Here is a 15,376-nt window from a genome sequence, read left to right on the forward strand (position 1 = left end):
AAGGTACTGTTTTGGGGAATTCTCAACACTACCATATACGCATCAATAGCATTTACCAGAAGACAGAGAAAAAAACATGAGCCACTCCTTAGAACAGCTGTGATGACTGCCACACAAACAATCATTTTCACTTCACTGATCACTTCACAATCTACTCTGTCAAAAAGCTGTCTCTTATTGCTGTCAATAAATGAAACCATTTGTATTTTACCATAGGCTTTAGGCTATAATGTATCATTTAAAGTTGTCACAAGACCATGTAATGCTTGTTTACTTATTTCCATGTCACTGCGGTGATATCTCTTTGTATTTGAGATACGACAGGAAATGGTGACGTCAATCTGTTTCTACTAAAGCTGTTTGATATCTGAAGGACAGTGACTTATGAAAGCGAGAAAATGTGTCATTTCCTTCTTGAAAATTCACTAAATATTCCAGATAATACCTTTTCAAGTCACTGCATCATACTGCAAAGTGTGATTTATTCATAAACAAATGAAAACAATTCTTGTCAATAATTCATTCCTCTCTGCCTCCTTCTTTCCACTCCTCTCCTCTTTTGACCTCACCCTCTCACCTTCCCCCCCTACTCACAAGGCAGGCAATACGCTTGACCTCATCTTTACTAGATGCTGTTCTTCCACTAATCTCATTGCAACTCCCCTCCAAGTCTCCGACCACTACCTTGTATCCTTTTCCCTCTCGCTCTCATCCAACACTTCCCACACTGCCCCTACTCGGATGGTATCGCGCCGTCCCAACCTTCGCTCTCTCTCCCCCGCTACTCTCTCCTCTTCCATCCTATCATCTCTTCCCTCTGCTCAAACCTTCTCCAACCTATCTCCTGATTCTGCCTCCTCAACCCTCCTCTCCTCCCTTTCTGCATCCTTTGACTCTCTATGTCCCCTATCCTCCAGGCCGGCTCGGTCCTCCCCTCCTGCTCCGTGGCTCGACGACTCATTGCGAGCTCACAGAACAGGGCTCCGGGCAGCCGAGCGGAAATGGAGGAAAACTCGCCTCCCTGCGGACCTGGCATCCTTTCACTCCCTCCTCTCTACATTCTCCTCTTCTGTCTCTGCTGCTAAAGCCAATTTCTACCACTCTAAATTCCAAGCATCTGCCTCTAACCCTAGGAAGCTCTTTGCCACCTTCTCCTCCCTCCTGAATCCTCCTCCCCCTCCTCCCCCCTCCTCCCTCTCTGCTGATGACTTCGTCAACCATTTTGAAAAGAAGGTCGACGACATCCGATCCTCGTTTGCTAAGTCAAACGACACCGCTGGTTCTGCTCACACTGCCCTACCCTGTGCTTTGACCTCTTTCTCCCCTCTCTCTCCAGATGAAATCTCGCGTCTTGTGACGGCCGGCCGCCCAACAACCTGCCCGCTTGACCCTATCCCCTCCTCTCTTCTCCAGACCATTTCCGGAGACCTTCTCCCTTACCTCACCTCGCTCATCAACTCATCCTTGACCGCTGGCTACGTCCCTTCCGTCTTCAAGAGAGCGAGAGTTGCACCCCTTCTGAAAAAACCTACACTCGATCCCTCCGATGTCAACAACTACAGACCAGTATCCCTTCTTTCTTTTCTCTCCAAAACTCTTGAACGTGCCGTCCTTGGCCAGCTCTCCTGCTATCTCTCTCAGAATGACCTTCTTGATCCAAATCAGTCAGGTTTCAAGACTAGTCATTCAACTGAGACTGCTCTTCTCTGTGTCACGGAGGCGCTCCGCACTGCTAAAGCTAACTCTCTCTCCTCTGCTCTCATCCTTCTAGACCTATCGGCTGCCTTTGATACTGTGAACCATCAGATCCTCCTCTCCACCCTCTCCGAGCTGGGCATCTCCGGCGCGGCCCACGCTTGGATTGCGTCCTACCTGACAGGTCGCTCCTACCAGGTGGCGTGGCGAGAATCTGTCTCCGCACCACGTGCTCTCACCACTGGTGTCCCCCAGGGCTCTGTTCTAGGCCCTCTCCTATTCTCGCTATACACCAAGTCACTTGGCTCTGTCATATCCTCACATGGTCTCTCCTATCATTGCTATGCAGACGACACACAATTAATCTTCTCCTTTCCCCCCTCTGATAACCAGGTGGTGAATCGCATCTCTGCATGTCTGGCAGACATATCAGTGTGGATGACGGATCACCACCTCAAGCTGAACCTCGGCAAGACGGAGCTGCTCTTCCTCCCGGGGAAGGACTGCCCGTTCCATGATCTCGCCATCACGGTTGACAACTCCATTGTGTCCTCCTCCCAGAGTGCTAAGAACCTTGGCGTGATCCTGGACAACACCCTGTCGTTCTCAACTAACATCAAGGCGGTGACCCGTTCCTGTAGGTTCATGCTCTACAACATTCGCAGAGTACGACCCTGCCTCACGCAGGAAGCGGCGCAGGTCCTAATCCAGGCACTTGTCATCTCCCGTCTGGATTACTGCAACTCGCTGTTGGCTGGGCTCCCTGCCTGTGCCATTAAACCCCTACAACTCATCCAGAACGCCGCAGCCCGTCTGGTGTTCAACTTTCCTAAGTTCTCTCACGTCACCCCGCTCCTCCGCTCTCTCCACTGGCTTCCAGTTGAAGCTCGCATCCGCTACAAGACCATGGTGCTTGCCTACGGAGCTGTGAGGGGAACGGCACCTCCGTACCTTCAGGCTCTGATCAGGCCCTACACCCAAACAAGGGCACTGCGTTCATCCACCTCTGGCCTGCTCGCCTCCCTACCTCTGAGGAAGTACAGTTCCCGCTCAGCCCAGTCAAAACTGTTCGCTGCTCTGGCACCCCAATGGTGGAACAAACTCCCTCACGACGCCAGGTCAGCGGAGTCAATCACCACCTTCCGGAGACACCTGAAACCCCACCTCTTTAAGGAATACCTAGGATAGGATAAAGTAAACCTTCTAACCCCCCCCCCCTTAAAAGAGTTAGATGCACTATTGTAAAGTGGTTGTTCCACTGGATATCATAAGGTGAATGCACCAATTTGTAAGTCGCTCTGGATAAGAGCGTCTGCTAAATGACTTAAATGTAAATGTAAATGTAATAAGACCATTTGCACCTTGAGGTGTGCAAACGAGAAAATGCATAGGGGAATAAAGGGAATTCGTTAGTGTGTGCTCTTGAACAAATACTACCAATGCATTCTAATGGAAATTATTTTGGTGACTGATTTTAATATAGAAACATGTAATCTCCATGACACCATCTACAGTTGAAGTCGGAAGTTTACATACACCTTAGCCAAATACATTTAAACTCAGTTTTTCACAATTCCTGACATTTAATCCTAGTAAAAATTCCCTGTCTTAGGATCACCACTTTATTTTAAGAATGTGAAATGTCAGAATAATAGTAGAGAGAATTATTTATTTCAGCTTTGATTTCTTTCATCACATTCCCAGTGGGTCAGAAGTTTACATACACTCAATTATTATTTGGTAGCATTGCCTTTAAATTGTTTAACTTGGGTCAAACGTTTTGGGAAGCCTTCCACAAGCTTCCCACAATAAGTTGGGTGAATTTTGGCCCATTCCTCCTGACAGAGCTGGTGTAACTGAGTCAGGTTTGTAGGCCTCCTTGCTCGCACACACTTTTTCAGTTCTGCCCACAAATGTTCTATAAGATTGAGGTCAGGGCCTTGTGATGGCCACTGCAATACCTTGACTTTGTTGTCCTTAAGCCATTTTGCCACAACTTTGGAAGTATGCTTGGGGTCATTGTCCATTTGGAAGACCCATTTGCAACCAAGCTTTAACTTCCTGACTGATGTCTTGAGATGTTGCTTCAATATATCCACATAATTATCCTGCCTCATGATGCCATCTATTTTGTGAAGTGCACCCGTCCCTCCTGCAGCAAAGCACCCCCACAACATGATGCTGCCACCCCCGTGCTTCACGGTTGGGATGGCGTTCTTCAGCTTGCAAGCATCCCCCTTTTTCCCTCCAAACATAACGATGGTCATTATGCCCAAACAGTTCTATTTTTGTTTCATCAGACCAGAGAACATTTCTCCAAAAAGTACAATCTTTGTCCCCATGTGCAGTTGCAAACCGTAGTCTGGCTTTTTTAAGGCGGTTTTGGAGCAGTGGCTTCATCCTTGCTGAGCGGCCTTTCAGGTTATGTCGATATAGGACTCGTTTTACTGTGGATATAGATACTTTTGTACCCGTTTCCTCCAGCATCTTCACAAGGTTCTTTGCTGTTGTTCTGGGATTGATTTGCACTTTTCGTACCAAAGTACGTTCATCTCTAGGAGACAGAACGCGTCTCCTTCCTGAGCTGTATGACGGCTGCGTGGTCCCATGGTGTTTATACTTGCATACTATTGTTTGTGCAGATGAACGTGGTACCTTCAGGCATTTGGAAATTGCTCCCAAGGATGAACCAGACTTGTGGAAGTCTACAAAAAATGTTCTTAGGTCTTGGCTGATTTCTTTTGATTTTCCCATGATGTCAATCAAAGAGACACTGAGTTTGAAGGTAGGCCCTGAAATACATCCACAGGTACACCTCCAATTGACTCAAATTATGTCAATTAGCCTATCAGAAGCTTCTAAAGCCATGACATAATTTTCTGGAATTTTCCAAGCTGTTTAAAGGCACAGTCAACCCCAGTCCTCAGCAGTCCAATCCCTGTACCTTTTGCAGAATATCAGTATGTCCCTGATGTTTTTCCTGGAGAGAAGTGGTATGTAAACTTCTGACCCACTGGAATTGTGATACAGTGAATTATAAGTGAAATGATCTGTCTGTAAACAATTGTTGGAAAAATGACTTGTGTCATGCACAAAGTAGATGTCCTAACTGACTTGCCAAAACTATAGTTTGTTAACAAGACATTTGTGAAGTGGTTGAAAAACGAGTTTTAATGACTCCAACCTAAGTGTATGTCAATTTCCGACTTCAACTGAATATACCCAACCTCCATTTGGCAACTCCTGGGCGAAACAATTGGTTCTGAAAAGGACAGTCGTTCTTGCAAGCTCAAGGTCAACCATAAATCTACAGTCGTGGCCAAAAGTTTTGAGAATGACACAAATATAAATTTTCACAAAGTCTGCTGCCTAAGTTTGCATGATGGCAATTTGCATATACTCCAGAATGTTATGAAGAGTGATCAGATGAATTGCAATTAATTGCAAATGAACTAAATCGCCAAAAAAACATTTCCACTGCATTTCTGCCCTGCCACAAAAGGACCAGCTGACATCATGTCAGTGATTCTCTTGTTAATAACACAGGTGTGAGTGTTGACGAGGACAGGGCTGGAGATCACTCTGTCATGCTGATTGAGTTTGAATAACAGAGCGGAAGCGTCAAAAGGAGGGTGGTGCTTGAAATCATTGTTTTTCCTCTGTCAACCATGGTTACCTGCAAGGAAACATGTGCTGTCATCATTGCTTTGCACAAAATGGGCTTCACAGGCAAGGATATTGCTGGCAGTAAGATTGCACCTATATCAACCATTTATCGGATCATCAAGAACTTCAAGGAGAGCGGTTCAATTGTTGTGAAGAATGCTTCAGGGCACCCAAGAAAGTCCAGCAAGCACCAGGACCGTCTCCTAAAGTTGAATTTGTGGGTTTATATTTGAACATTTATATTTGTGTCATTCTCAAAACTTTTGGCCACGACTGTAGAATCTCAGACACGTCTCACTGTATTCTGGCTCTAATATAATGTGGGTACACCCCAATGCATAGTGCCAACTGTAACGTTTTGTGAAGGAGGGATAATGGTCTGTTTTTCTTGGTTCGGTCTAGGCCCCTTAATTCTAGTGAATGGAAATCGTACTGCTACAGCATTCAATGACATTCTAGACGATTCTGCGCTTCCAACTTTGTGGCAACAGTTTGGGGAAGGCCCTTTCCTGTTTCAGCATGACAATGCCCCCGTGCACAACGCGAGGTCCATACAGAAATGGTTTGTCGAGATCGGTGTGGAAGAACTTGACTGGCCTGCACAGAGCCCTGACCTCCACCCCATCGAACACCTTTGGGATGAATTGGAATGCCGACTGCGAGCCAGGCCTAATCGCCCAACATCAGTGCCCGACCTCACTAATGCTCTTGTGGCTGAATGGAAGCAAGCCCCCACAGCAATGTTTCAACATCTAGTGGAAAGCCTTCCCAGAAGAGTTAAGGCTGTTGTAGCAGCAAAGGGGGGACCAACTCCGAATGAATCCCCATGATTTTGGAAATAGATTTTCGACGAGCAGGTGTCCACATACACTACATGACCAAAAGTATCTTGATTACATAAGTATTTTACCCCATGAGTCAATACATGTTAAAATCACCTTTGGTAGCGATTACAGCTGTGAGTCTATAGGTAAGTCTCTAAGAGCTTTGCACACCTGAATTGTACAATATTTGCACATTATTCTTTAAAGAAATTATCCAAGCTCTGCCAAGTTGGCTGTTGATCTTTGCTAGACAGCCATTTTCAAGTCTTGCCATAGATTTTCAAGCCAATTTAAGTCAAAATTGTAACTAGGCCACTTGGTAAGCAACTCCAGTGTATATTTGGCCTTGTTTTTTAGGTTGTTGTCCTGCTGAAAGGTGAATTTGACTCCCAGTGTCTGTTGGAATGCAGACTGAACCAGGTTTTCCTCTAGGATTTTGCCTATGCTTAGCTCTATTGCATTTATTTATTTATTTTACTCCATAGTCATTGCTGATGACAAGCATATGTACCCATAACATGATGCAGCCACCACCATACTTGGAAATATGAAGAGTGGTACTCTTCATATTGTATGTGTTGTGTTGGATTGCCCCAAAGATAACGTATTCAGGACATAAGGTTAATTTCCTTGCCACTTTTTTTGCAGCTTTACATTTACATTTACATTTAAGTCATTTAGCAGACGCTCTTATCCAGAGCGACTTACAAATTGGTGCATTCACCTTATGATATCCAGTGGAACAACCACTTTACAATAGTGCATCTAACTCTTTTAAGGGGGGGGGGGGGTTAGAAGGATTACTTTATCCTATCCTAGGTATTCCTTAAAGAGGTGGGGTTTCAGGTGTCTCCGGAAGGTGGTGATTGACTCCGCTGACCTGGCGTCGTGAGGGAGTTTGTTCCACCATTGGGGTGCCAGAGCAGCGAACAGTTTTGACTGGGCTGAGCGGGAACTGTACTTCCTCAGAGGTAGGGAGGCGAGCAGGCCAGAGGTGGATGAACGCAGTGCCCTTGTTTGGGTGTAGGGCCTGATCAGAGCCTGAAGGTACGGAGGTGCCGTTCCCCTCACAGCTCCGTAGGCAAGCACCATGGTCTTGTAGCGGATGCGAGCTTCAACTGGAAGCCAGTGGAGAGAGCGGAGGAGCGGGGTGACGTGAGAGAACTTGGGAAAGTTGAACACCAGACGGGCTGCGGCGTTCTGGATGAGTTGTAGGGGTTTAATGGCACAGGCAGGGAGCTTTACTTTAGTGCCTTGTTGCAAACAGGATGCATGTTTTGGAATATTGTTTTATCATGTGCAGGCTTCCTTCTTTTCACTCTGTCATTTAGGTTAGTATTATTACAATGTTGTTGATCCATCCTCAGTTTTCTCCTATCACAGCCACTAAACTCTAAATCAAGGTTCTCCAACAGGTTGAAAGTGCATGCAATTTTCACGTGTTCCACCGCAATCAAATCACACAAGTATGACATTGCAAGCTCCCAGCTACTATCTCATCAACGCAACATTACCCCCCCCCCGGTTAGCCACTATTGGGTTAAAAAGCCAAACCTAACACAATATCTGTCAATTAATTTCCAGCAATATTTCCCCTGTCAGTCTGTGTTAGTAGCTTGCTACATGTTTATTTAATTTTTTTTAAGTAGCTCTCATGCTAGAGAAGGTTGGAGACCCCTGCTCTAAATGTTTTAAACTCACAATTAGCCTCATGGTGAAATCCCTGGGTGGTTTCCTTCCTCTCCGGCAACTGAGTTTGGAAGGATGCCTGTATCTTTCTAGTGACTGGGTGTATTGATACACCATCCAAAGTGTAATTCATAACTTCCCCATGCTCAAAGGGATGTTCAATGTCTGCTTTTTTTTACCCGTGTACCAATAGGTGCCCTTTTGCGAGGCATTGGAAAACCTCCCTGGTCTTTGTGGTTGAATCTGTGTTTGAAATGCACTGCTCGAATGAGGGACCTTAAAATTATTTGTATGTGTGGGGTACAGAGATGAGGTAGTCATTCAAAAATCATGTTAAACACTACTATTGCACACAGAGTGAGTCCATTCAATTTATTATGAGACTTGTTTTACTCCTGAATTTATTTAGGCTTGCCATAACAAAGGGGTTGAACACTTATTGACTCAAGACATTACAGCTTTTAATTTTTAATTAATTTGTAAACATTTCTTAAAACATTATTCCACCTTGACATTATGGGGTAGTGTGTGTTGGCCAGTGACACAAAATCTCAATTTAATCCGTTTTAAATTCAGGCTGTAACCCAAAATGTTGAAAAAGTCAAGTGATTACTTTCTGAAGGTACTGTATGGGGGAATTCTCAACACGACCATATACGCATCAATAGCATTTACCAGAAGACAGAGAAAAAACATGAGCCACTCCTTAGAACAGCTGTGATGACTGCCACACAAACAAAAACATTTTCACTTCACAATCTACTCTGTCAATAAGCTGTCTGTCTTATTGCTGTCAATAAATGAAACAATTTGTATTTTACCATAGGCTTTAGACTATAATGTATCATTTCAAGTTGTCACAAGACCATGTAATGTTTGTTTACTTATTTCTGTGTCACTACGGTGATATCTCTTTGTATTGGAGATACGACAGGAAATGGTGACGTCAATCTGTTTCTACTAAAGCTGTTTGATATCTGAAGGACAGTGACTTATGAAAGCGAGAAAATGTGTCATTTCCTTCTTGAAACGTCACTAAATATTCCAGATAATACCTTTTCTGTTTTCAAGTCACTGCATCACACTGCAAAGTGTGATTTATTCATAAACAAATAAAAACTATTATTGTGAATAAGACCATTTGCACCTTGAGGTGTGCAAACGAGAAAATGCATAGGGAAATAAAGGGAATTCGTTAGTGTGTGCTCATTAACAAGTATTACAAATGCAATCTAATGTGAATTATTTGTGTGATTGATTGTGATATAGAAACATGTGTTCTCCATGACACCATCTATATACCCAACCTCCATTTGGCACTTCCTGGGCGAAAAGATGGGTTCTGAAAAGGACAGTCGTTCTTGCAAGCTCAGGGTCAACCATAAATCAATATCTAGAATCACAGACACGCCTCACTGTATTCTGACTCTAATATGATGTGGGTACACAGATGTGAGCAACTGACGCCCTTCATGATGATTTCATATTTTTTGTGTCCCCCAACCCCATCAAAGTTTACAATCCCTGATCTAGAGGGAGTAGCTTATGGTATGGGTTTTCAAACCTTTCCTCTGGGGACCCCCAGCCGTTCCATGTATTTTAATTACTCCACAGCTAGCACAGAGGATTGTAAAATGTTCACCTAATCATCAAGCCCTTGAATAGGTGAACCAGGTGAGCTCAGGGCTACAGCGAAATTGTGAATCGTTTTGGGTCCTAGAGGTTTGAAAACCACTGGCCTATGTAATAGCCTATAGGTCCCAATTGTTCATTATTTTATCATGTGTTAACTATTCCAGACAGTTGGTATCCACTCATCATTTAGCAGGCTCGTTCATACAATCCGAACACATCAGGAGCAAACCCCCGATCTCTCAATTTCGAAAAGCATTTCAAACTGAACTGAGCAGGATTAATGGTTAGTTTACTTTTCTATTGTTACAAAAGGAAGACTATTGGACCGTGACTGAAGTGCTTCAATGAATGTGTGTGCCAGAGCTGTAGCCGACAGCTACAGGCTACAACCACTGTCATTTAACAGCCGTTACGTTACATAGTAGCGAGAAGCAGACAATTGCGCAATAGTGGGCTGGCGATTATCACGACAGTTTAGTTGGTTATTATTGAAAAATAACAATTGCCAATCAAAACTCAAGTTTGTTTTGCAACAGTTGAAAATTAGGGAAATTATTTGTGTAGGCTGTTAACTGAGATGTGTTTAACTATTAAGGTAGCTATGCTATCTCACCGGATGTCTGCCAACGTTTCACTTGCGCTCGAGCTCAATGGAACAGCATAAAAGATGAGCAGCAAAATATTTTGTTACACAATATAACCACATTTTCCATTACCTTAGTGAAGTCTTCCAGTCCTGCGAGTTTCCCAACGATACAGCTCACTGAAACGATCAAATAAAATATATTTCACACAACGTGTAAGACTTGTTTACAAAGTTTCTGCCAGATATCTGATTGGTCCCAGTAACATAAAGGCGACGCCCCAAACTCCAGTCTGTCGAGGAATTACTATAAACTGTATTATCAAAATTCCACAGGGTGGTGGTCGTTATCCACGATTGAAGGAAAAGTGGGCTACAGTCTTGAAGTTAATGCACTTACAAATACTTGTGAATCCCAATATTGCATCATAAAAGGATAGCGGTCTATATATATATATATAGTTGGTGCCATCGATTTGAGTAATCCACTCGTTCAACTTGCAGACAAAGGAATCCGAAAATCTACCCATAAACTTTGTTTCAACAAGTCAAAATACATTTCTATTTATTCCTTTACTAAAATGTAATCAAACTATAATATTTCTTTCGGAAAGAAGTATGTTCAATAGGAAACCGATTTTAGCATGCAAGCATTGCAAAGCAATCACTAGCCTGCTATTCAGTGGAGTGGATGTGTGGTCCAAGTCTGGGTTTAAGGGTCTGTTTTCCAAGCTTAAAAGGATAAACATTCAACATTGGCCATGCTGTTAATCCAGCATGACTTCTGCCGCATTCAAAACACCTGGAAACTCGGAACTGGGAAATCTCAGACTTCAGTGAGTTCAAGACAACTGGGAAATCGGGGGAAAAAACTAGCTCAGACTGAGAAAATGCGTTTTGAACGGTCCTCCAACTCGGAATTACAAGTCGGAAACTCTGGCCTCTTTCTAGAGCTTCGACCTGAAGATCACTAACGTCATGATTCAACTTTGGGGTTTTTAAAGTTCCCAGTTGTCTTGAAAGTACCATAAATCCAGAGAATGCCAGACTTTGATGACAAAGTTTAATGACAAAATTTGCCCACGAAGGACCGCCGCGTGTAAGCACAGCACAAGGTGAGTCCAAAAATGTATTGTATGCTGCTGCATAAATTATGTAATATGCCAGGGAGATATGTACAGTATACTGTAGCTAAGAAAGTAATAATAAGCATGTGTTCTGAATTCTGTCACTGTACATTTCAAAGTGCTGAACAAATAGTTATATTGACTACGTCCATCCTAGCTCGCTCATTAATATCTTAATCGAAATTAGGGATTGCCTCTGATCCGCTCGTCGTCTCCTTATGCCATAGTTTGTACATCACAATTGTCAGTAGAAACCACATTTGTTTAAGCAAGTCAGCCATATCAGCTGTGTTTTGTTAAAGGCAGTAAATGAGGCTGAATGAACTGTTTTGCTACGAGACAAGGCTCCGCTGAAAGCCAGGTGTAGCAGTTGTAAGGTGTTGGGACTCTGCTGTTGGGACAGCTTTATGTAGGCCCTAACAGTTTGTGGGCACCTTTTGTCACCGTTATAGTGCAATTAATGTATTGTTTAGTGTTGTGTAGTGGCTTTGCTGGCATGCATATAAAACATTTTTTATTAGTTTTCCCCACCAAGATTTACATACTAAAATCGACACTGGTATAGGCCGATGTGATTGTACAAACAATGTAACTTCAAAGTGCCTATGCCATGGACTGTCAATCAATGCACCGAAGCTCCATTACATTTCTCTATCCCTATGCCATTTGGCTTTAAGCATTTTTAAGTGTATTATTTAGGCCTACACATTACAGTACAAATAGCCTACTCACTTCTTAAACACCAAATTATTGATCACACAATTTCCCATGAGGCCTAAACCACTGTGCACACACCGGTTGAATCAACGTTGTTTCCAACGTGGAATAGACGTTGAAGATTGAAAAGATTCGGCATGGGTCCCCAGATCCTCAAAAAGTTATACAGCTGCACCATCAAGCGCATCCTGACTGGTTGCATCACCGCCTGGTATGGTAACTGCTCGGCAAGTCGCCCCTTCATTTGTTTTTTACACTGCTGCTACTCACAGTTTATTATCTATGCATAGTCACTTCACCCCTACCTACATGTACAAATGACCTTGACTAACCTGTACCCCCGCACATTGAATCAGTACCAGTACCCCCTGTATATAGCCTCGTTAATGTTATTTTATTGTGTTACTTTTTATAATTTTTTACTTTAGCTTATTTGGTTAAAATGTTCTTAACTCTTTCTTGAACTGCACTGTTGGGTAAGGGCTTGTAAGTAAGCATTTCACAGTAAGGTCTACACATGTTGTGTTTGGCACATGTGACAAATAACGTTTGATTTGATTTGACATCTGTGCCAACGACTAGGGTCGTTCCATATGATTTTAAACACTTTTTGACTGCAAGCCTTTTAATTTGAACGAAACCTTCCATACATGTTTGCTCTAAAAGTGACTTTTTGGACCTAAATACCAAAACATTCAGGAGATAGAGGTGCTCGAAGTTGACCATGACACATCCATGTCTTCATCACTGAAAAAGATAAATGGTAGAGTATGATATCACTTGAAAGCTTACAAACAAGGTTGTCAAACTTGTATAATTTATTGAAAAAAAAAAAGAAAAAAAAATTAATGTTCATATATTGTATGTTGTAGCTTAGACCGTATTTTACATCAGAGGTGTTGTGCTCACAATCGATTATGACAGTGTGCTCTTCAATCATGGCTGGGTGTCATATTTTGGCTGATAAATTAACACAAATCTGGATAAAATTGAAATGTCATCTTTCAAATGGTACCACAATTAACAGAATTATGGTTGGTCTTCACATCAGAGAATGATGACTTGAGTGGGAATATCCATTGTCTTATATTAAACTGTCAATCTTCCATAGGAAACCTATTGAAATCATAGAAATATAGATAATAGAATAGACATTCGCATTCAAGTTGACATTCGACGGTGGGCGGACTGGCGAGCCATCTTTCTGGTAGTAGTTGAAACCAGAGAGAATGCGCAAGAGAGGCCCAACTCCACGGAAAACCTGTCTCCCTCCAGCAGGTGGCATTATTTTGTTGTTTCGCCCACCAAGCAAGGAATTTTTGTATGGAGGTCAATGAGTGTTAAATTTGGTCAACAACAAAATGTATGGTTTATTTGCTCCATGAGGTTTATTTGATTGAATAGAAGTTTTGTAATGCTTACATTGTTGCAAGTGTACTGATGTAAGTAGGACACGTGAAATCCCGGCAACTTTGAGAAAAAACACTGAGATGGCTATCCATTTTGATGGCATGAGGCTAGTAGCATAGCATTTCTCTCCATTGAATACAGGCGGTTGACGTAAACAACCCTCATCAAATATTCAAAAAAGGATTACAATAATGAGATGCATCCACCAATCCAAAGAAAGGATAGGCAGGAGCTAGACAGCCCACAATGACGCTTTGTGGACAACGACTCCCATTGTTAGGTTGTAGAGACATCTATCTTGTCAGTACATGTATATCCATAACTTTGTTGAAATGTAAAAATTCTATTTCAATGGTGTACCAGCTAAATTGTAGTGGTCTGAAGTATTCTATGATTTTAGGCTGGGTTTCTGTCTAGCATTTTGTGACATCTGCTGATGTAAAAAGGGCTTCATAAATACATTTGATTGATTGATATGATTTGTTACCTATGATTGAAATGACACAAACCCTCTCTGTATTTAAGAGAATGCTGTGTCTCAACCAATGGCGGGCATAACATAAAACCTCAGATGATCTAAAATAGGATCTAAGCTTTAATATATGTGAAAATGAGAAAATTCTGAGTTTACAATTTTAGATAATTGACTTTAAAGAAAAAAAAGTACATGTTTTATTTTTGCTTTCAAAAATATCAAACTCGACATGGATGTCTCATGGTAGGGTATGCAAAATGGGTTAGCTACAGATTGTACGCAAGATAATGTGATATAATCAAATATTTCTTAAGTCCATTACTGGGCGTTACAGGAACACCTCACACCAACCGCCACCATAGATTTGTCAATGGACACCAAAAATCTTTGGTGTACAATCTGTAGCTACACAATGAGTCAACTTTGAGCAACTCTGTCTCCTAAATGTTTTGGCATCCAGGTCCAAAATGTCACTGTCTGACCACCTACCATGGGCAAACATGTTTGGAAGGTTTCGTTCAAATATAAAGGAGTGCAGTCAGAAAGTTATTGAACTTATATGGAACAACCATATATACATTAAAACTGCAATATGTGAATTCTAGAAGAAAGGATTCAGTAACTTTTTAACTAAAGCCTGTTCTTGCCAATACGTTCTGTTCTCGATTCAGAAGAAACGTGTATATTATAAATGTATAGCTACAATGCCTACAAACACTACCAGTTGCAATGTTGTTCCTAGTGTAAGGACGTGGGTTGAAGGTCTTGTAATTGAAGAAGCTAACCGAATGCAGCACCAGTGCATCAGACTTCATATGTTAATGATGAGACTGTATAACTCAAAAGGGGATATATTAAATACATAATAATGGGAGAGTGATTGACACAACCCCCACACACTACATCATGGCAGCGCTGACTGATCTACTACCCAGAAGCCCTTGCTCTAATACAGGAGCCAATTAGAATACAGGTATGGATGGATATCACAATAAAAGTCCTATACATATGCCACATCACATTCCAGTCCCACACTAGTGGGACCCATACTTTGGGTTAAAAAAGATTTCGGCGTTTGGTCCAACCGGAATCGCCACTTTAGCCAAACGTTTATACCAGAGGCCACGCTCTTTTATTAATCGTTTGGAGCACCTGGTGCCAACAGGCCACATCAAAGACCTCTGGCTTATAACACTCTACAACTTGTTATTTTATTAGCGTGCATGCAAGTTGAGTTAATATAGCCTACATTACGGTGTTGCGATCGTTGCTTGGGTTGAATAATAGTAAATTATTGCTTATTATGATTAACAAATATCATGCTACACGGAGTGGTCGTGTGGTCTCCTCCAACGTTGTCGTAAATGATCGTTTCGCCCTCGGCTTTTTCCGTGTATGTTGAAAACAGTCCCCGCCCAACTTTCTGGCTGCGTTGTTTGTTTGGACACTAAGAAGATGGCGGCGGCCCCGCTGTACTGTGTCTGCCGGCAGTCTTACGATGTTAGCCGGTTTATGATTGAATGCGACATTTGTAATGACTGGTTTCATGGCAGGT

General features: G+C 42.4%; 2 protein-coding genes across 3 annotated transcripts in view; one reads left to right on the forward strand and one right to left on the reverse strand.

The window, feature by feature from the left end:
* Nucleotides 1-10,344, reverse strand: part of ccnd2a (cyclin D2, a) — a 213,541-nt gene extending 203,197 nt beyond the window's left edge. Inside the window, exon 1 of the mRNA XM_071343923.1 lies at nt 10,226-10,344. The gene's annotated coding sequence lies outside the window, so the exon portion shown is untranslated. The remainder of the gene's footprint in view (nt 1-10,225) is intronic.
* Nucleotides 10,345-15,248: 4,904 nt separating this feature from the next.
* The window catches only part of kdm7ab (lysine (K)-specific demethylase 7Ab), a 51,163-nt gene continuing 51,035 nt past the window's right edge, over nt 15,249-15,376 (forward strand). The window contains exon 1 of one of the 2 annotated variants that reach the window (XM_071343927.1): nt 15,249-15,374. In XM_071343927.1, the coding sequence (XP_071200028.1) occupies nt 15,277-15,374 (98 nt within the window). In that variant the 5' untranslated portion in view covers nt 15,249-15,276. The remainder of the gene's footprint in view (nt 15,375-15,376) is intronic. The other variant, XM_071343926.1, reaches the window with a different exon arrangement.

Source organism: Salvelinus alpinus, chromosome 15 (genome assembly GCF_045679555.1).
Source record: "Salvelinus alpinus chromosome 15, SLU_Salpinus.1, whole genome shotgun sequence".
NCBI classification, from domain to species: Eukaryota; Metazoa; Chordata; class Actinopteri; order Salmoniformes; family Salmonidae; genus Salvelinus; species Salvelinus alpinus.